The following is a 23,439-nucleotide window of genomic DNA, read 5'->3' on the forward strand; positions in this document are numbered from 1 at the left end:
GAAAAGCCAGATCAGGTGGGAAGATTCAGGGTGGGGCTCAAAGGGGTTTCCTGAGTCTAAACCCCATCAATATCTCTTCTTTGGGGTTCAGTTTGGTTATTACAATTTTACAGCATGTACTTTATTTTTGTTTTTCCATTATAAATATGTATATTCAAGTAAACAAATTCTTGCATTAGCCAGTCCCCTCTATCTGGAGGTGGCTAGCACGCTTCGTCAATGGTCCTCTGGAACTGTGGTTGGTCGTTGTGTTGATCTGAGTTCCTAATTCTTTCAAACTTTTTTGTCTTTACATTACTGTTATCCTATAAACGTTATCCTGGTTCCATTCACTTCACTCTACATCAGTTGGTACAAGTCTTCCCAGATTCTTCTGAAACCATTCCTTTTATGTTTGATCCCTTTGTGGCCAGCAGCTGCTGTGGAGGTGCAAGGCCGATAACACTAGCACGCAGAAGGGCTGCCAACACAGGTTCTTTGATCTGCTTTTCTAAGGAAAGCAACTTTAAGAGGTTAACAATCTCAGTTTAATTAAACACACATATCTCATTCACTTAGTTCAGGGGGAAAAGATCAGCCCCATGAACTTGAGGGCAAATACAAACAGAAATTACAAGCATACAATATAAACAGATCAACTAACACAAACCAGTCTATCCATAGCAATACATAGTTACCAGAGAGAGAAGCATGGACATCTGGGTTATCAAAGCCAAGGGGGCTGTTTCAATGGCTTGCATTGAGAGTCTTGTGACTCTTTCAATGAGTGTACCACCACCCCCCTCACATCATATACAAATCAGTGACTCCCCATTGTCTTGATGCTGAGAAACACTCCAAGACAAAAGATCCCTCTTTACCTGCCCCATTCAAACAAAGGCCAGACTCTTCAGAGGTACTTGATAGTCTTAGCATCCCAAAAGAGAAATCCTGCTCTGATTACCATTACATTGGAGTATAGACCAATTGTGGTATTGCTGGGTTAAGGAGCATGTTCACAGTCTAATAGCTTTTGGGGCATAGTTCCAAATTACTTCCCAGAATGGTTGGACTGGTTCACAGCTCCACCAGCATTGCATTATCATACCTGTTTTACTACATCCTCTAGAGCATTTGTCATTTTACTTTTTGTTTTGCCAGGTTTGCCAACTGATAGTTGTGAGGTTGCTTTAATTTTCGTTCCTCTAATTATTGATAATTTATAGCATTTTTCATATTACTATTAATAGTTTGGATTTCTTTTTCTGAAAGTGGCTTATTTACATTATTTGACCATTTATCAATTGGGGAATGACTTTTATAAATCTTTCTCAGTTCCTTTTATATCTTAGAAATGATACCTTTACCACAGAAACTTGCTGCAGATATTTTCCTCCCTTTGATTTATTGGTGCAAAACCTTTTTAATTTGATGTAATCTGAATTGTCTCTTTTATTTGCTGTGAACCTCTCTCTTTCTCTCGTTTGGCTATGAAGTCATTCCCTATCCATAGCTCTGGCTGGTGATTTCTTCCATTGTCCTGTAATTTGTTCATGATATCACCCTTTTACTTCTAAATCATATACTCATTTGGAGATTGTCTTGCTAAATTATGTGAGATGTTGATTTATACCTAGTTTCTACAAGAGTACTTTCCAGTTTTCCCATCATGTTTTATTGAATAGGGAATTCCTGTTCCACTATGTGGGATCTTTAGTTTTATTAAACGTTAGACTACCATGCTTATTTGCTTTTGTATATTGTATATTATATATCTAATCTGTTCAACTGATTAACCACTCTTTTTCTTACCCAAATTTTCTTGAAGATTCCAGCTTTGTATAGTTTATTTATACTATCATTTATGATCCAGTACTACTAGACTCTTTTCCTTCCCACTTTTTTTCATTAATTTCATTGTAATCTTCGTCCTTTTGTTCTTCCAGATAAATTTCATTATTTTTTCTAGCGCTAAATAGTGATCATTTGATAGTTTGATTGCTATGGCCCTGAATAAACAAATTAATTTGGCAGTATGGTCATTTTTATTATATCGGCTCAGCCTATCTATGAGTGATTGCTGTTTCTCTAGTTGTTTCGATCTCTTTATTTGTGTGTCTTTATGTGAGTGTTTTATAATGGTGTTCATTTAATTTCTGTGTGCGTCTTGGCAGGTAGCCTCCCAAGTAGCTTATCCTGCGCGTGATTATTTTATTTCTCTTTCTGCTGAACTTTGTTGGCAGTATAAGGAAATCCTCATGATTTGTGTGGGTTTGTTTTATATCCTGTAGTTTTGCTGAAGTTGCTAATTGCTTCAATTTGTTCTTTTAGTTTATTCTCTAGGGTTTATAACGTTCATTTTGTTACCGTTGTTGCTGTGCTTTTTATTTACGTTGTTGTAATCACTGCGTACGCTGTTTTCTTGGTTTTGCTTACTTCATCTGGTATCGGTTCATATGTCTTCATATTCTTTTGTGTTTTCATCCGTCTCTTTTTTTTAACAGCACAGGAATCTTCCTTTACTTTCATGTATCGCATATTTATCCCATTTCCTAATAAATGGGCATCTATTTTCTTTTCACTACTTTGCCATCACAAAAAAGTGCTACTGTTGTTATACCAAGAGCGAGTGAGACACACCACAGAGAATTTCAATGGAGAATTTATTAGCCGGCGGCCATTCGGGGTTCAACCCAAATCAGAATGACCAGGAGTTGGGGTGGAGAAGTCAAATTTATACAATAGATCAAGGAGCAGTGGCTAATTATCTCTTGAAACTTACATATGTTATTTTTAGCAGGCTTGGCAAGCCTTTTTCACTTTTATGATCATGATACATGAAGAGCCTCCTGAATAGATTGCAAGTACAGCATATCAGACAGCTGACAGTGTCAACTGAATTACAACCCAGGATCTCTCTGTCCAATTTGCCATTTACATCCCACAACATAAGATAAGAATAAGGAACAGTCACCTATTTCAAGAGAATGTCTGGGGCTGAGGCCTTCATCCTTCAAGGCCATAGGCAGACCAAGGGATGCTCCAGCTGGGTTTGTTGACACAAGATAGAGACACCTCTCAGCCCGCTCAGGAAACAAACAGAGATTGCTAGCATCAGGCCCCTTCCCTGGCCAACCAGTCCATACTCCCAGAACAGTCACGGGGGCCAAGGACACCCGCTGAATGCCAAATGGCAGGAACTAAGTCTGTTTTTCGTATGCAAACTGGGGTTTTTTAGTTAGGGGCTGGGGGCAGGGTTTTTTAGCAATAGCTGGCTGCTCAGGTATCATTTGGTGCATATGGGACTTTTGTTTTTGTGTATCCTTTTGTATAGCGTTCCTTGATGTATATACCTAGTAGGCATCTTTCTCATTTTGCTGGATGTGAGATGGAATTTCAGGGGTTGTTTTCTTTTGTTTTGCTTTTTTTGATTTATTTTTCTTTGGGCTTTGGAGCAGTTTTTCATATGGTTATTTGCTGGTTTTTTTTTTGGAGGGGGAAAGACGCAGGGCAATTGGGGTTAAATGACTTGCCCAGGGTCATACAGCAAGTAAGTGTGTCAAGTGTCTGAGGCTGGATTTGAACTCAGGTCCTCCTGACTCCAGGGCCAGTGCTCTACTTACTGCGCCACCTTGCTGCCCCTATTTGCTGTTCTTTTGAAAACTCTTGGGGATGTTTTCCTTTTAAACACCTTTTTTTTTTAAATCATGTCATATTAGAAAATTTATTTTTTAACATATGTGTGTGTATATCATACACACACACACACACACACACACACACACGATATGTTATGGGCGTAGGTTGCCAAAGGAAGGTCTTTCCAAATGATCAGATACTATTACAGTGACATCATTCCAGTATTACGTCGCAGCCGATAGGGAGGAGATATGCATACATTCCCCCAAATCTAGAATTCAAAAAGTGTAGTTGTCTGACATGTTATAAAATACAGGAAAATAGCTTGCCTTCTTTGGTGAGTAGTAGCATGGAGGAGACAGCTAGGTGGCTCAGAATATAGAGTGCTGGGCCTCAAGTCAGGAGGACCTGAGTTCAAATCCAGCCTCAGACACTTACTAGCTGTGTGACCACTGGGTAAGTCAGTTAACCTGTTTGTCTTAAACCACTGGAGAAGGAAATGGCACACCATTTCAGTATTTTTGCCAAGAAACCCTAATGGACAGTATGGTCCATAGGGTCATGAAGAGTTGGCCACAACTGAATAACAACATGGGGGAGTGCAAAGAGCGAGGGACTTAAAGCTGACCTAGAGGTGAATGAATGCCACTTGCTAGCTCAAGTCCTCTTCATCCCTCTGAACTGGACCTCAGCTGACAGATGGGCCAGTAAGACTTGTGATTCCAGAATTGTGAAGAGAACAGTGAATCAAGTTTAAAGGGCTCACAAGATGTGTAGTCACCATCCTCATTCATTTCATAGATGTCCTGAGGACGTCTTCTAATCAGTGATATTCTTCAAATGATGACCCAGGGCTCTTTTCATGCTTCTCTTGATTCTTGTGTCTGAAAGTCAAATTTTCTATTCAGTTCTGGTCTTTTCACTGAGAAAGCTTGAATGTCCTCTATTTTATTGAAAGTCCATATTTTGCCTTGGAGCATGATACTCAGTTTTGCTGGGTAGGTGATTCTAGGTTTTAATCCTAGCTCCATTGACCTCCGGAATATCGCATTCCAAGCCCTTTGATCTCTTAATGTAGCGGCTGCCAGATCTTGGGTTATTCTGATTGGGTTTCCACAATACTCAAATTGTTTCTTTCTGGCTGCTTGCAGTATTTTCTCCTTGATCTGGGAGCTCTGGAATTTGGTGACAATATTCCTAGGAGATTTCTTTTTGGGATCTTTTTGAGGAGGCGATCTGTGGATTCTTTCAATTTCTATTTTGCCCTGTGGCTCTAGAATATCAGGGCAGTTCTCCTTGATAATTTCTTGAAAGATGATATCTAGGTTCTTTTTTTGATCATGGCTTTCAGGTAGTCCAGTAATTTTTAAATTATCTCTCCTGGATCTATTTTCCAGGTCAGTGGTTTTTCCAAGGAGATATTTTACATTGTCTTCCATTTTTTCATTCCTTTGGTTCTGTTTTATAATATCTTGATTTCTCATCAAGTCACTAGCTTCCGCTTGCTCCAATCTAATTTTTAAAGTAGTATTTTCTTCAGTGGTCTTTTGGACCTCCTTTTCCATTTGGCTAATTCTGCCTTTCAAGGCATTCTTCTCCTCATTGGCTTTTTGGAGCTCTTTTGCCATTTGAGTTAGTCTGTTTTTTAAGGTGTTGTTTTCTTCAGTATATTTTTCAGTATTTTTTTGGGTCTCCTTTAGCAAGTCATTGACTTGTTTTTCATGGTTTTCTCTCATCCTTCTCATTTCTCTTCCCAGTTTTTCCTGTACTTCTCTAACTTGCTTTTCCAAATCCTTTTTGAGCTCTTCCATGGCCTGGGACCAGTTCATGTTTTTCTTGGAGACTTTTGGTGTAGGCTCTTGCACTTTATTGACTTCTTTAGGCTGTATGTTTTGGTCTTCTTTGTCATCAAAGAAAGAATGCAAAGTCTGAGGCTGAATCTCGGTGCGTTTTCGCTGCCTGGCCATATTCCCAGCCAACTAATTTGACCTTTGAGTTTTTCAGTGGGGTATGACTGCTTGTAGACTAGAGAGTTCTATGTTCCACGTTTGGGGGGGAGGTGCCAGCTCTGCCACACCAGCACTTCTCCTTCCCCAAGAACCCCCAACCTGGACTGGGCTTAGATCTTCAGCAGGCTGTGCCCTCCTGCTCTGATCCGCCACTTAATTCCTCCCACCAGGTGGCCCTGGGGCCGGAAGCAACAACAGCCGTAGCTGCCCCACCACCACTGCCCCCGGGGGCTGGAAGCCGAACCTCGAACTTGAACCTCGAACTCTTTCCACTCCCGCAGCTTTTCCCACTAACCTTCTCAGCAGTCTTTGGTGTTTGTGGGTTGAGAAGTCTGGTAACTGCCTCAGCTCACTGATTCAGGGCGCTAGGGCATCCTCTGCCCAGTTGCTGGTCTTGTTGGTCCACGCCGCTCAGGCTGGGCTCTGCTCCACTCCGTTCCCAGCTCCCAGCTCCTTGTGGGATAGACCTCACCCAGAGACTATCCAGGCTGTCCTGGGCTGGAGCCCTGCTTCCCTCTGCTGTTTTGTGGGTTCTGCCATTCTAGAATTGGTTCAGAGCCATTTTTTATAGGTTTTTGGAGGGACAGAGTTCACGCTAGTCCCTGCTTACCAGCTGCCATCTTGGCTCCGCCCCCCTAAACACCTTTTTTTAGCTTGAGTAAATAATCTTCCATCTGAAGGGGTGGTTTTTGGCCACATCTCTCTCCTTTTAACAGATGACATTTCACTTTAATGTTGACATTTTCCCTTTAAGGAGGGAAATGTATAGAATTCACAGTTGTCTGGGTCTAGGTTGTCATGCATGCTTTACAACACCAAAGACAAAATGCTTCAGTTTTTGCAAGCTTCTCTGTGTTCTACTAGGCTGAGCAAATTAATGATTCCTTATTTGTTGAAAGAAATTGTACTGTACATATTAGGACTTGCATATTGTGGACTACATATCTAAACTGGGTCTTGAATTTATGTATTATAAAGGACTTCGTATAATGACTAATATCTGTCAGGTAAAAGTGATAGTCCATTTAGATTTTTTTCCCTCTTTTCAAATCTCTAGACCTAGTCTTTTAATCATTACAAAGCATTTACTGTATAAATGAGAGCTTGAACGGAATGATTGCCTAGTTCAGTGGTCTGGGATGAAGAAAAGGTTATATTTGATAAGTTTGTATTTGCTTTAGATAAGTGCTGAATTTATCTGTTTAACACTGAAATTGGCAAAAGGTGTTGAATGGCATCTGACTTAATAATTGTCACTACTGAACTTTTATTTGTAATTTTTTTGTCAGTCTTCAGAAAGGTTAAGATAAAACTATTTGATCTTATATGTGAAATGAGAAAATGAAATTAACTGCTATCTGGGTCAGGGAGGCTTGCCTTGAGTTGGTATTAATATAACATTTATAATCCATCTTTATAATATCCAGTGTAGAGTTTTAGTAATTTGCATAACAAATATTGGATTTTCCCCAGATTGTGGTTTTGTTGACTTTTCTCTGTTTCTAGGTCAGTCATTCAGATCTGAGTTGATACTTGCTTTAAAGCCAAATATATATTATAAAAATCTGTTCTCTAGATTCAGTGTAGGAATAGAATGTGTGAACTGAATTTGCAAAACTTTGTTAATCTAATTATTTCTGGTATTGGTTTTCTATTTTTAGAACAGCAGTTTTGTAATCATTCTCTCCCCTACCCCCCACTCCCCTTCCCTGGTCATTTATTCAGCATTTAATGCTACCTGGTTGCCTGGGCTATTTGGAATTATTTGTCAGTTTCTGTTGGAAACATTAGACTGTCCTTAAACATCAGCTAGAACATATTGGAAAATTGGCTGGCCAACCTTAGTGTTAATTTTAGGGGTAAAGTTAATGCTTGTATCAAAATAAAACATATCCGTACTAAACTTGTGACTTTTTAAATTGAAAGCTAAAAGTATGCTAAGCAGATTTTAAAAACTAGACATATAGGAATGCTTACTTTGTAGTAGATTTGAGTACCTTGGTCATAGTGTAACCTGGGCCTCCTGAGATTTTTTGCTTGTTATTAAAAATTGAGATCCATTGACTAGAATCCTGTGAGACAGAAAAGGGAAGAAAGAGTTGAAAGCTGGAGAATAAAACCATTTAAGAATTCTGTATAAAAATAAACAAGCAAAAACAACAGCTTTATTTTAAAGAAGGTATGAGACTTAGATGAGAGCATTCCTTCCTTTCTTCTCCCGAGGAAAGCTATGGAATTGTGAATGGTATTTATTCTTTCTTTCAAAAGAATTTGATTATGCTTCTTAAACTGTGGGTCTTGAGAGGAAAAAGTTTAAGAAGCCCTGGATAGCATACTCCTGAAGGCTGTCAGCAGCTTTAGAAAGTCCACTTGAGTCTTCTTTGTCACTGTCAGCTTTAATTGAATTATTGAATATCTTAGACTTTGATTATTAAATTGTTAGGATAGGATGGTAAAGTGTGTTTGTGCGTGTGTGTGCGCTTGTGCGCCCGCGCGCACCCAGGTTTGTTGTCCCTGATTCTTCACAACTAGGAATGTCCTGAGTTGGAGCCAGGGATTTGGGGAAGTTTATTTCAAACTTCTCTTTGTTTAATAAAGGTTTTCTTCTCTCTCTTGTTCCCTAACTTTGATTATCACCCAAATGCTTCTACCATGTTGTGAACCAAGGGAGAGAAAAATGAAACTCATATTAATTTTTTTTCTTGGAATATTTATGGGAACTTATGATTGGATTTATTAACTCAGGTCTTCCTGACTCCAAGCCCAGCCCTGTATCCATTGAGCCACCTAGCTGTTCCAGTTATGATTGGATTTATTAACTCAAATAAGATGTCTATATTATATGCAGAGGGAAAATGCAGAATTTAGTCAGTCATTCAACAAGTGTTTATTCATAAATGCCTGCTGTGTACCAGGCATTGTGCTAAGCAAAAAGAATAGCAAAAGATAGCTCCTGCCCTTGAGCTCACAGTCTTATGGGGGAGTTAACATGCACACAATTATGCACATATAAATTATGTACAGGATAAAAATCAGGTGGCTGAATGGAGGCTGGACTGACATGGGGAGAGACTTGTGGCAGGTGGACTCACCAGCAGGTTATTATGATAGCCCAAGAATGAGGTGATGGGAGCCTGCACCAGACTGCTGGCAGTGTCAGAGGAGAGAAGGGAGAGTATTTGAGAAGATGTTGCAAAGGTGAAAATGACAGGCTTTGGCAAGACAGTGAGTAGTCAAGGATGACACCCAGTATTTGAGCCTGTGCGGCTGGGAGGACTTCGCTCCGTGATTGGAAGATTTGGGGGGAGAAAGGAAGATAATGTGATCAGTTTGGGATATGTTGAGTTTAAGATATCTACTAGATATCCAGTTTGAGATGTCTGATAAGTGGCTGAAGATGCTAGAGTGGAGGTCAACATCAGCATAGAGGGATAATTGAATCCATGGAGCTGAAGAGCTCACCAAGTGAAGTAGCATAGGAGAAGAAGAAGGCTCAGAAGAGAGTCGAGGAGAGCAGTCATGATTAGTTGGTGTGACTTGGATCTTCAACCAGCAAGAGAAATTGAGAAGGAATGATCAGATAGATAGGCGTACCAGCAGAGAGTGCCGTCCCAAAAGCACAGAAAAGAGAGTATTAAGGAGAAGAGAATGAATAGCAGTGTCATAGGCCTGCAGAGAGGTAAAGAAGGATGAGGATTGAGAAAGTACCACTAGATTTGGCAGTTGAGAGAGCATTGGTCACTTTGGAGAGAGCAGTTTTATTTGAATGATGAGTTCTGGGGCTTGATTGTAGAGTAAGAGGAGAAAACGTGGAGGTACCTATTGTAGATGGCTTTCTCAAGGAGTTTAGCTACAAAAGACAGGAGAGTGGTGTTTCACTGTGCGGATGGTTGGATCATGTAAGAGTTTTTTGAGCATGGAGAAGTTACAGGCAATGTTTGTGGGAAGCAGCCAGTAGACAGGGTATGATTGAAGAAAAGTGAGGGGTGGAGATGATAGGAAAGACCTGGCTCCTGCCATCATGTAGCCAGGTCTTTTGGTTTTCATAAGTCACAGATATTAGAGAATTGTTCATACTTGTTGATATGACCAAACTTTATTTCCTTGGGGAAATGGTAATATCTGAAGGTTTTGCATTTGAGTAAGATTGTGTGCCTGAGATAGGTCAAGAAGAAAGATGTTTTCATCATTAATTTTCACTAAATTTAAACCTTCATGTATAGTTTAAGAATGCATCATTGCTTTAAGCTCATTATTTTAATAAGGATTTGTAGGTAATTTTAAGGGAAGAAATGAGATAATTAAAAAATTTTATTGATGCTTTTTGTCTTTGCATAATAGTCATTTCAAATCCTCACTTGTGACAAAAGCATTTACACAAAAACATCTGATAAAGTGATACCTAATAATTTTTCTGTCTTCATAGTTCTCTATCTCTGTGTCATCACCATTGATTCTTCTGGACTGTTTTTTAAATGACTAAATTCAACTTTCTGTAATCTTTTTCATTTACATTTTAAAAGTCATTATGTATATAATTCTCTTGATTTTCGTATTTTACTCTGCATCAGTTTGGACAAATGTTCCCAAGTTCTCTAGCCTCATGTGTCCTTTCTTGCTGCACTATGAAATTCTATTATATTTATATTTCATACTTCTTTTAGTCATTTCCTAGTTGGTGGATGCCTACTTTGCTTAAAGTTCTTTGGCACCACAAAGATTACTTCTGTGAAGGCTTAGTATACATTTAACCATTGTTTCTCTTTTAACTTTCTTGGTATAAAGCCAATCATAGCAGCACACCTGAGGACTGCTGCTGTGAATGACTTCAAGGGTTTGACTGCTTTAGTATAATGAACTCTCTATTCAGAGCTAAACATTGTTCAGGGAACTAAAGCGTAACATTCACAACAACATAACATAATAACTTACTGCTAAGGTGGCCACACAGTCTTAAACAAAACACCATTCAGTGGATCCATTTCTCAGAATACCCACACAACATATACCATTACATTCAGTAGTATTCCCCAAAATACTTGTTTACCCAAAGAGGGGGTCCCAGGCCAGGGTCTTCCCTAACACAACATTTCATCCTTAAGAGGTAGCAGAAAATACAAACACTATCCACCCCTAGGTCACAGCAAGTTGCAATCTCCTCAGTCAATACAGAGTGTCCAAGTAAAGTCCTCTTTTGTCTTGTACGAAATAATGAGATCACTGAGCCAAAGGGTATGGACAGTTTGGGTCACTTTTCTTGAATAATTCCAGTTACTATCCAGAGTGGTTGGATTAATTTACAACTGAACTAAGCGTGTTGTGGATTAGTGTGTCTGTCTTCTTATGTCCCCTCTAACTTTGATATTTTTGTCATCCTTGCCCATGCTACAATTTTTTAAAAAATGTTTATGAACTATTTTTTTAGGTAGCTGTTATCCCTGTCCTGAAACAATAGATGTGAAGTGCAAATGCGGTAATACAAAAGTGACAGTACCTTGTGGAAGAGAACGCACTACCAAACCACCCAGGTGCAAAGAGCTGTGTAGGTTAGTGTGAAGACATAGTTTTTAATAGTATTTGATTTTCCCATCTTAAAATTGTCTTACTTCAATGTTAAAATATGAATGTGTGTGGAATATTTGTACATTGATATAATAAATATATAAATTAATTTTCATTTGAAGACTAAAAGTTATGCCAAGCCTACCATTAACTTAAACAGAAAAGTGCTTGTGGTTCAATGATCTTGAGTCTTGGACTCATCTTGTGACCTGAACCTCTGAGATTTTTGCTTGTGCTCAAGTATTGCACCTCTGAGAGTACTAAGTTATAGAGAAGGTACTGGCCTACTTAGTAAGGTTCTTTTCTCATGATTTCCCTATGCATTGAAATAACTATCTTCAAAGATTAATGTCATATTCCTTTATTCCTTTAACTTCTGAAGTTTGCCCCATAAAGATGACAACGCCTTTATGTGTGGGGTTTTTTTGTTTGTTTGTTTGTTTTTTTGTAATTTCAGTTTTGATAGAGTTGTCTGAATAGGTTAAAAAAACTCCCACAAACATTTGTTGGTACTTTCTGATTTAGCCAACCTTCAACTTGCCATCATCCAAATCGAGAGAAACATCGGTGTCATTTTGGTCCTTGTCCTCCATGTCATCAGCCTTGCCAAAAAGTTCTGGAAAAATGTGGCCATTTATGTCCTGCCTCATGCCATGACCAAGCATTAGTAAAGCAAACTGGAACGGTAAGAAGGAAATATTTCAAAGAGCTAGTTTGTAATTTTTAGCTAAACAAGTCACTTGTGTGTATCTGATCTCTCTTTGGAATATTTAGAAATCACTATTTAGTATACTTTTGCCTTGAAGTACTATATTTATTTTAATTTGTCTCTTACTCCTCTAATCTTTGTACTTAAACATTCAGGGGAGGTAGGCCTTATGCAAGCACTTTTTTGCCACCAAAACTCCAAGATATTAAAACAGTATTGTACAGTGAAAGGAGCATTGTGTTTGGAGTCAGAACATGAGTCCAGGTTTTGCCACTTACTGTGTGTATGACTTTGGACAAGTCATTTCACCTGAGTCTGGTTTTTTTTTTTTTTTCAGTTATAAAATTAGGGTATTTGACTAAATGATCTTTTTTAGTCAAACCTCAAATCCTTTGCTATTCTGAATCTTCCTTAGACTGTGGTTTTTCTAACCATTTCCCAAAGAATAGTGCATTGTCTAAAGTTACACAAGACATTGGGAAAGTTAACAGGAATCCATATTTAGACCATATAACATTTATGAACTTCTCCTTTTTTTGCACAGAATTAGAGTTGAATTCTATTTATGTTGGGAGAATCAGAGTTGTAAATGGTTTACAAAGTAATTCAAACCTTTCCATCAGAAATTTTTTCACAATGTCAGTGCAAAGGATTACTGGATAGCAGTTTGCAGCTACAACTTGACTTAAACTGTGTGTTCATGAATATTGGTAGGTGCATTGAAGCCTCAAGCAGCTGTTCTTAACAGTAGTAGCTCCATTGCAGTTGTCCATAATTCGTTGCAGCAGTGGTAACTCAAGGGAGATGAGAGAAAGAAGCAACAAAGAATAAGAGAGCAAAGCTATGGTAGAAAATGGAATATTTTCCTTTCCTTAACCATTAGTTAGTCTCTGGCTGTAATTTTAATTCTTTATTTGTCCTGGAAAGGATAAACTCCCATTCTAATGGGTCAAAAAGAAAAAAATCCACAAGTAACCTTTTTGACTAGTAAGCTTAGTGAATCTTCAAGAGATAGTATTGGGGGCAGCTATGTGGCACAGTGGGTAGAGCACCGGCCCTGGAGTCAGGAGGACCTGAGTTCAAATGCGGCCTCAGACACTTGACACATGTACTAGCTGTGTGCCTTGGGCAAGTCACTTAACCCCAATTGCCCTGCCAAAAAAACAAACCAAAAAAAAGATAGTATTGTAGGAGATTATGGAAGTAAAACATCTTTTTGATTGAAAACCATAAAGTTAAGAATGAAAATACAGGACTAGGGAAAATACTTGACAAAACAGTGAATAAACAAAAAAAGTTCATTATTCTTGGGAATTTTTTACTTGATCATGTGTCTTAGAATGTTTGTCATGGACATAGAGGTTAAGCACATATGTGATAACATGAATTTAATCTATTCCTGTGTTTACAGCATCAGCCTGCAGGTCCCTGGGAACAGATTTCTGAACCAGTATATATTCAGACTGCTTTGCCTTGTCCTCCCTGTCAAGTTCCTATTCCAACGTGAGTATAAAAATATCTTGGAATCTGCATCTGACAAAATGAAAAAGAAAGTAGAATTAAAAGCCATTCAAAGTTTGTAGTGTCATCTTTTCATACTAGAATAGGTAAAAATTATACTCTGCCCTCATCATATGGCAGGTGAAAGATAAAGTGACTGAGGAAGCAAAAGTTTGAGTGTCTGAGCATTTCAGTTTATTATGCAATGCATGCCAGTTGCCTAAGAAATTAGGACCAGGCCCCTAATACGGGGGGAGATAGACTTTTATACATTAAAAACAATCAAATAAGACCAATCAATTAAGAGTCTGATTTCTAGTTGGAGGAAAGATTAGGGAATTTCCAGGTTGGGAGGGAGAGAATGAACAGGTACAGTTCCCTGAAATCAGGAAAGGATGTGTCCCACTCCCCTCAAGTGTCTGTGAACAATCAAAGAAACATAGAAACAACTGATTAATTAGTACAAAGCCAGTTTTCAGATAAGACATATGGGTTTCTTAAGATGTATAGTTGTGAGAAAACTCCGCATCAATCTTTGGACCTGATTCTGGTCGACATAACTGGTCCTTAGTTAAGCAGTGGGTATCCTGCTAGTCATTTCTTATAGCACAGTAGTATTTCATCACAATTATTTACCACAACTTGTTTAGCCATTTCCCAATAAATGGGCCTGCCCTCAATTTCTAATTCTTTTGCTACCACAAAAGAGCTGCTGTAAATATTTTTGTGCATAGAAATCTTTTTCTTTTTTTTAAATCTCTTTGTGATACAGATCTAGTAGTGGTATTACTGAGTTTAAAGGTGTACACAGTCTTATAACTCTTTGGGCATAGTTCCAAATTGCTCTTCAGAATGGTTGGATCAGTTCACAACTCCAACAGTACATTAGTGTCCCAGTTTTCCCATATTCCCTTTAACATTTGTCATTTTCTTTTTCTGTCATATTAGTCAATGTGATAGGTGTAAGGTAGTACCTCAGAGTTGTTTTAATTTGCATTTCTCTAATTAGTAGTGATTTAGAGCATGTTTTCATACTACTATAGATACCATTGATGTCTTCATCTGAAAACTCTCTCCCCATATCCTGTAGCTCCTATAAACTGTAGCATTCACAGCAGCCATACCACTGTAAAACCCTTTCAGCAGATGGGCTAAACCAGGTTGAGAATAATGGACAGGCCTCAGACTTGTTGGTGAGTTCCAGGAATGTCTACTCCAAGCATGTAAAGACTTCCCATAGGGGAATTGACTCATGAGAACAGTTTATTCCAGCAGCCACGAAGGTAGCTGAAGCAGGCAGCTGTGGAGCACTTAGAGCTTGACCAGACATTGGAGATGTTAAAAGAATCCACTGCATGGTCATCACCAGTTGTCTTTTGTCCTGCCACTGGACTTTGATGACTAAGGAAGAGAGAGTGAGGCTAATGACTTTGTGCAGCTCTGCCTCATTTAAATCCAGTTCATGTGCAAGTTAAGACATCACCTTGTGAAGTCATTGGTTCTCTTCAAAAAATGAAGAAAGAATAGCAAGAGGTGGTCCAGCTTCCTAGCTGCATTGGGCTAGGTTCAAATAATACAATAAGGTTTTCTCCCAGTTCCCACAATTGAATACACTTTTCTAACAAGATGGAAATTGGACTAGACTCATAATTGAATAGAAAGACAACTGAGCTAGCTCCCAAATTGATAGAAGGTGGAGTCAGCATGGTTCACTCAATTCACACAATTAACCACTTGCTATCCTAATCCCCACAATTCCTTCAATTTCCTCAGAAGGAGCACACGTAAAGTACTGTGTTCAGTTCTGGCCACCATATTTTGGGAAGGACTTGATTATCTGGAGAGTGTTCAGAGATGGTCACTTAGGATGGTGAAGGGCCTAAAGATCATTCTATATGTTGGGTTTTTTTTTCTCCTTTTTTGAAGAGTACCAATGACATCACAGGGTGATGTCTTGACTTGCATATGAATTAGATTTAAGTGAGGCAGAGTTTCATAAAGTTATTAGCCTTCTTCTTCCAGAGTCATCAAAGTCCAGTGGCAGGACAAAAATCAAGACAACTGGCAATGGCCATGCAGTGACCTTGATGTCTTCAGGGTCTGACCAAGCTCTGAGTGCTCCACAGCTGCCTGCTTCAGTCATCTTTATGGCTGTTAGAACAAATTGTTCTCATCAGTCCATTCCCCTGAGGGTAGTCTTCACGTGCTTGGGGTAGACATTCCCTTAACCCTCTCATGGGTTTGAGGCTTATCAGTTACCTGGTGTAGCCTGTCTATAGAGATGGTTTTGTAGAGGTGTGGCCGCTGTGCATATACTATGTAGAACTTGGAGCCACAGGTGAGAGTTGGGTGAATCAGGTGGACACCGAAGGTGAATGAACAGCCCCGAAAAGGGTTTGGCAAGCCCTCACACCAGAGGTGCTAGTCCTCCTGAACACCCCATATATCTCATTCTATATGAGCAGCAACTGAAAGAACTAAAGCAAAGACTTAATAAGGAGAAGGGGATGGGTGTTTTAGTTGTATTTGTGTATTTTAAGGGCTTGTCATGTGGAATAGATAAGCAGTTTGTTCTGCTTGGTTTGAAGGATGAAACTAAGAAGAGTGGGTAGAAGTTGTAGATGCAGATTTGGATTTGGTGTAAGGGAAAACTGATACAATGGAAAGAAATGATGTTGAATTTGGAGTCCTTGGAAAGGACTTGAGTTTGAATTTTGACTGCCACTTTTAACATGTATGACTTTAGACAAGTTCCTCATTTATAAAAGAAGTTAAACTAGGTAACTTTTTCAGTCCCATCTGGCTGTAAATCAATAATCCTGTGATCACATCCAAAAGTCCTGAATTAGTTGCTTTAGGAGGTTTAGTAGGTTTCCTCCTCATTATAGGTCTTCATATAAAGATTAGATTTCTGTCCTGTGTTCTTTAAAATATTGGGTATTTTCAAGAGGTTGCCCATCATTTGGGGGAATGGCTGAACAAGTTGTGGTACATGAACGTAATGGAACACTATTGTGCTATAAGAAATGACTAGCAGATGGATTTCATAATGACCTGGAAAGACATATATGATCTGATGCTGAGTGAAGGGAGCAGAACCAGGAGAACATTATACACAATTACAGACACACGGTATCTGTGATGACTGACTGTGGTGGACTTAGCTCTTCCCAGCAATACAAGGCTCTAAGACAACTCCAAGAGACTCATGATGGAAAAAACTATCCATATCCAGAGAAAGAACTACAGAAACTGAATGCAGACTGAAACAATTTGCTCTCTTTTTTTTTTTTTTGGTTTTGTTTCTTTTGTCTCATAGTTCATTCCATTGGTTATAATTCTTCTTTACAACTTGACTGTTTTGAAAATAAGTTTAATGTGAAGGTATATGTAGAACTTAGATCACATACAGTCTTGGGTGGGGAGAGGGGAGGAAAGGGTGGGGGAGAAAAATTGGAACTTAAAAACTTGTGGAACTGAGTGTTATAAACTAAAAATAAATAAAAAACAAAACAAAAATATTGGGTATTTTAGTTTAACTAAACTATTAATTCCAGGTGTAGAATTAGTAATAATAACTTTTTTTCCTTTAAATTCATTTAGTTTTAGTTTACAACATGGAGTTCTACAAGTTTTTGAGTTCCAAATTTTCCCCTCCTCCCACTCCTCCCCTTTCTCCACCCATGTTGTTTCTACATATACCTTTCACATTAAACATATTTTCACAATAGTCAATTTGAATAGAAGAATTATAACCAATGGAATGAACCACGAGAAAGAAGAAACAAAAGAAACAAAAAGAGAGAGCAAATAGTTTGCCTCAGTCTGCATTCAGACTCCATAATTCTTTCTCTGGATGTGGATAGCTTTTTTCCATCATGAGTCTTTTGGAGGTGGGTAATAATAACTTTAAAATGATTACATATAAGATTTAATATAGCTAGAGTAGTTCTGTACAATTTATATATTCACTTCCCTCATTAAATTTTAAAGTAAAGCTAAGTTTGTCATTGGTATTCCTTCCTTTCTCTTGCCTTTTCTTCCCTATTCCTTTACTTATACCCTCTCCCTTTTTGGTAAACCTTAAGTCACTTGGCATCCCTATGAAGCCTTAAGATCCTTGATATGACATTACAGCCATGATCCAAAATGTTGATTGCCCTTCTATCCCATATGAAATTTTTATTCCTTCAGTGCAACAGACTTCGGCTATCTGCTCATTTAAACAGATTGCCATTTCTCTGAATTCTCTGTAATGTGAGAATGAATGGTATCTTAATCTTTCCCGAGTGTCTTATTTTTTAAAAGAAGATTTTCTTATCTATGTGATTCTCTAGTTAGTAGAATTTCAACCACTACAAATAAAGATATGTTGGGCACCAGTTTTGTTTTCCTGTAAACTGTTCTAATTGTAATAGCTTCTTTTCTGCTGCTGCTTCTGAATCTTTAGGTACTCTACAGTCTATAAGGTTTCTTCACCCACATCTTTCCAATTCCTACTCAATAATACTGCTACAGAAATAATAGCTTGTATTTTTCAAAAGAAGTATAGGGAAATTTGGCCTGTGGGCCTTGGGATTTGAACAGCTCCCTTAGGGAGTCATGGGGTAGTAAGATACCATTGTATAGATATCTCATATTCATAATTTGGTCACTGTGTTGTTAAGTTTGGAGCTATCTGAAGTATCTATTGCAGAAAAATATATCCTGCATTAAGAAAGATGGGAGATGAGAAATTGATGCTATATAAACTGTACTATTAACTTTCTGTCCGATGTGTTAATTGTTGAATTTCTAAATGTGCTTCTTGGAAAGGTTATAGTTCATTACACACAAATCCATTGAAATTCAAGTTTGATATTAACTATTTTCTACAAGGAATCTGCGTTTGGCAGTAGGAACAAAGTGTCTGGCATTACTAAGTTGTAGTACCCCAAGGTTTTTAAAACTAGATTGAAAATAGGCTCTTCTCTTGAATTGAGTAAAGAGACTTGTAATTTTATACTCATATGTTAATGAGGATTTGTACTAGGGTGGTGGCAGTGGAAGTAGGAGAGTATGGCTTCAAGAGATGTCATAGCGGTGAAATCATAGGATTTACTAATTTACTGAATAATGTGTTAGGGAGGAAGAGGAAAGAGTTGAGGTTTTGAATATGAAAGACTTGAATGATCCTGCCATAGACAGAAATGTTGGTCAGAATGTTGAACAGGTGACTTTGAGGATCTAGCGGAACATCCAAAAGATTGGCAGATAGAGATGTAAGAACTGGAGTTAGTATTTGGTAATCATCTACATAAATGTAATTTGAAGACATGGGCATGACTGAGACTGTCAAGGGAGAGTACAGGTACTGTCTACTAACTAGTACTTCTAACTTAAGGAATTGATCAATTAATCAAAAAATTTAGGATAAGGAATTGCGTCCCCACACTTAGGGAACTGAAGGTTCTGTTATACTGTTATGTGTCTAACCTCTGTTTGATATTGTGGCAACCAAATTCTATACCAATTGCAACTGAATTAGACTTCAAGTTACTAATGAAATTTAATAGCTTCCAGTCATTAGTTAAATAAATCATTAGAGTTGGAAAAGAATGTTCAAAATTGGCAAATTCTACTCATTTCAGTGATGGTTGAAGAAAGCCTGCTACCCAACATCAGTCTTCAGTTTTTTGTATTATTCTTGTACATAGATAGTATAGTATAATTATGTATACATTATTGGGCAAAGATATCTGGAAAGAAGTATCTTTGAGTAGTGGCAAAGGTTTTAAACTAAGCAATAAAAGAATTACCTTAAATAGGAAGTTAGAAGTCAATTTGAGCCTGAGAAAATAAACAGCTGACTCATTAAAGTCTAAGATTGTTAACTCTGCGTTAAGAATTGATAGACAGATGATTAGAATTCCAAAATTTCTTATACTATATTGTATTTTGATTTCTAATGTTTTTATTTTTTTGATTTTTATTTGTATAGTAATTTTACTATTTTGAATGGGATAATTAATGTTAATTTTTATTTGAAGGTTACTTAAAATTTAACACCTTTTACTTTTTAAAAAAAAGATGTGGCTCTTGTTTCATTTATAGTGCAAATTTATTATGTGGAATGCTTTCGGGGAAAAAATGCTGTCAGTGACTCCTGGGCCTTAGTTTTCTCATTTGTAAAATTGTGAGGTTAGATTTGATTTCTTATGTTCCTTTCAGCTCTAAATCACATGGTCATACACATCAGTTACATATATAATCTTAAATGGATATATCAAAGCTGTGGGGGAAAATATAAGCTGTCATCAGGTAGAGGAAAAAGTGTTTTTCTCCTCTTTTTCAAGACTTTCCAAACAGCTTCCCACTTGACTTTTTTTTAAGATTGCTGAATATAGTGCTCAAGATGGTGTTTGTTTATTGTTGGGGGTGGAGGATAGGATTCTTTTATTCTTCCCAAAATATTTTAAAAATTACAATAGGAAGATTTTATCCAAAACTATCTAAGAAATCATATATTGTATTAGAAGTGTCGGTGGACTGGAAATCAAAGGGCCTGGCTGGATTCTGCCTATCCTAGAGTGCTTTGGAAAGGGGAGAAGGGAGTGTGTGTAGGGAGCTGCACTAGGATTTCTACCAGCAGGAAGCCCTGTTGTCATGTACCTCCCCATCCCTAGAGTCTTGGCATTAAGGACAACAATAAGCCTCTGGTCCTGTTGTTCTGGTATTGTAGTATTATCCCAGTTTGTAATCGTGAACCCATTTTGCTTGCAGAAATAATGCTTTAAAATAGTGGTTTTATTCCATACTACTTTTATAACAATGCTGTATTTCAGTTATATTGCAGGTTAAATTGACTTATGGGATGGTCTGGCAACTTAACCACAGAATCAGAGAATTTCAGTCAAGAAAAGACTTCAGTGGTCATTTCATATTATTCATAGCTGAAAAAGAATTTGCCCTATGAAATACCTGAAAAGGCTTTACTCAGCCTTTTGCTTGAAGACCTCCAGTGAGAGGGGTACCTTTACATACCAAGGCAGCCCACTTTACTTATTAGTTAATTTGGATAGTTTTAATTGTTAGGGAAGGATTTTCCTGAAGGGAGATTTTCCTGATTTCTGGATTTTCTTCTTTGCCACCTCAACCTAATTCTGTCCTCTAGGGTCAAACTGAATAAATGTCATCCTTCTAGGTGAATGCCTTTCAGATACTTGAAAGCAGCTGTCATAGCTATTCTCTTTTTTTCAGGCAACTTTTCCCTATTTACTTTTATTCTCTTATGGCAAGAACCTTAGACCCTTTACCATCCTGGTTACTTCCCTGGTCATTTTTCAACCTACTAATCTCCTTAATATGTGGCTCCCAGAACTGACTTCAGTACTGTAGATATGCTGTGCCCAGGGCACAGTACATTTGGATTATCCTCCCTTTCCACCTTTAGTGATTTGTCTGCACTTAAGTTTTTACTTGCTTCTGATAAACTGGCACAAAGTAGCAACTGCTAGATTCCTTTAGCAACTTGTAGCTGTGTTTATAACAAAGATTAAAAACATTTAAAAGTTAATTTGTAATCTGAATAAACTTAATATAGAAAACATGGTACTTGTAACATGAATAAACTTTTAGTATATAAAATGTGGTACTTGAAAAAACAAGGTAAATTATACAAAGTAATTTTCGTGTTTCAAATTAATAATACTTTAGCAGGTTCTGATGCAAAGAAAAATAATCTTATATTTCTGTTCCACTTTACTTGTCTTCCAATGTCCATGTATTCCTCTGGTGAAAGGAGAAAGAAACACAGCTTTAGAGTAGAGTAATAGAATTGGGATAGAGCTTAAAAATCCCCTAGTCCAAATGTCTCACTATACAGATGAGGAAAGCAAGGTCAATAGAAGTGAAATAAATTGCCCAGAGTTAGATTGTACAACTAGAACACTAGTCTCTGTCAGTCCACTATTGTTTCTACTGCACCAGAGACATTAATTCCAAAGGTGATTAGTTATGACAGACAAGCGAAAATGGGACAAGTGCTTTTGCTAGTCTGTTTATACCTGCAGAGAACTTTAGTCTTTCTTTGCTCTTGAGGCCTGACATTTATAATGGATATGTAATATTTCCAAACTTACATTCCTTACCATTTTAGGTTTATTCTTTGAATGGACAATCAAAGACGTTGGTTCTGTAACTGACCTCTGCTTCTTTGCCTATTGCTTCATATGTGCCAGAAAGCCATGGTAGCTTTTAATAATACATGGAATGTTTTAAAAATTAATAGCCCATAGCAAACCACAGAAATTTTTGTTATTAAGTTTGCATTTACCCTGGTAATTGTGATTGTACAGCTCATTTTTGTGTTGCTTTTATGCTCTGGTAATTATAGAATTCCTATTGGATGTAATCATACAATAGAGACTGAAAGAAAAAAAATGTAGGATCCTAAACTTAAATTTATTGTATTACCTTTGTTGCAACTTGGGACTTTTGTTGTACTGATATTTTCTTTTGCAGATCTTTTAGGCTAATATAACTTATGGGCAACATCAAATCTTGTGGACTAGTCTCATCTAGAAATTTTTCAGAACAGATATTTCTTGGTGCGTATAGATCCTTTAAGTACTTTAATAGGATATATCGGCAATTTCAATAAAAAGCTCTTTCAGTTGAATTATCGTCTTCCCAAATTTGTATATCCAGCCCTAGTCTCATGAGCTCTATTTGCTCATCTCTATTTGTCTATTATATGTAACGAACTGTCTCGTTATAGGCATCTCAAACTCAGCATCTCTAAAACTGAACTTATTACCTTTCCCTCAAGCCACACCTCCCTTCCAGACTTCCTTATTTCTAGCAAGGGAATCAGTATCTTTCCAGTTATCTGTGCATCTAATATTGGAGCTTCCCGTGATTTCTCCATCTCATTCTTCCCAGCTCCAAGTCAGGTGACAAACCTTGTCATTTCTACCTCTACAACATCTCTTTACTACCCTAGTTCAGTCCTTCATCACTTCTCACCTGGATTATTTCAATAGCCTCATAATTGTTCTTTCTCCCTCAGGTCTCTCCTCACTGTAGTCCCTGTCCCACGTGGCCTCACTTTTCCTAAAGTGCAGACCTGATGATGTCTCTCCAATGGAGCCTTATTTCCTCTAGGATTAAATATAAGCTCCTCTGTTTAGCTTTTTAAATACTCTAAAACCTGGCCTCCACCTGTCTTTTCAGCCTTATTTGCTGCTATTTCCTTGCCTATGCTGTGTGGCCCATCCAGACCAGCTGTCTTGCTCTTCTTTGCGCAGGAGAGTCTATCTCCCATTTCTGTGTCTTGGTCCTGTCTCTTCCTCATGAGTGGCATGCACTCCTTTTTCATCCCTATCTTTTAGAATCACTCATTTTTTTTCAAATCTGTTTTTTATTTTTTACCTAGCTTACTTTACTATCATATACTTATTTACATACTTGTATAGTATATACCGTAGTATACTCAGTATATAGTATATTTAAGTGTATACTACGCCATATACTTATTTACATACTTGTCATCTCCCCCAGTAGAAAGTTAGTTCCTTGAAGGCTGAAGGGACTGATGTTTGTCTTTGTGTCTGTCCCCAGGAAATGACAAACATATAGCATATCCCTAATTTATAGCACATAAATGCTGTTGAATGATTGAAGAAATCTTTTTTTTTTTTTTTAAAGGACTGAATCTCCATTAAGGAGAGCTTGCTTTTATTTTTATTTTTTATATAATTTATTTATTTTTAGTTTTCAACATTCACTTCCATAAGATTTTGAGTTTTAAAGTTTCTTCCCCTCCGGAAGACAGCATACAGTATGATACGGGTTCTATTTATGCATTCATATTAAGCATATTTTCACATTAGTCATGATGTAAAGAAGAATTAGAACTAATGGGAGGAACCATGAAAAAGGAGAAACAAAACAACAAAAGAAAAGGAGAGTAAATAGTATGCTTCCATCTGCATTCAGACTCCAAAGTTCTTTATTTGGATGTGGATAGCATTTTCCATTGTGAGTCTTTTGAACTTGCAT

The 23,439-nt window shown here is 37.6% G+C and overlaps 1 protein-coding gene across 2 annotated transcripts in view; it reads left to right on the plus strand.

Annotated features, from left to right (window-relative positions):
• Positions 1 to 23,439, plus strand: part of NFXL1 (nuclear transcription factor, X-box binding like 1) — an 87,496-nt gene that overhangs the window by 36,660 nt on the left and 27,397 nt on the right. For both annotated transcript variants that reach the window (XM_036764059.1, XM_036764060.1), the window contains exons 13-15: positions 11,053 to 11,173; positions 11,715 to 11,874; positions 13,310 to 13,401. In XM_036764059.1, coding sequence (XP_036619954.1) covers positions 11,053 to 11,173; positions 11,715 to 11,874; positions 13,310 to 13,401 — 373 coding nt within the window. The remainder of the gene's footprint in view (positions 1 to 11,052; positions 11,174 to 11,714; positions 11,875 to 13,309; positions 13,402 to 23,439) is intronic.

The sequence above is a fragment of the Trichosurus vulpecula genome, chromosome 6 (genome assembly GCF_011100635.1).
Source record: "Trichosurus vulpecula isolate mTriVul1 chromosome 6, mTriVul1.pri, whole genome shotgun sequence".
Taxonomy (NCBI): domain Eukaryota; kingdom Metazoa; phylum Chordata; class Mammalia; order Diprotodontia; family Phalangeridae; genus Trichosurus; species Trichosurus vulpecula.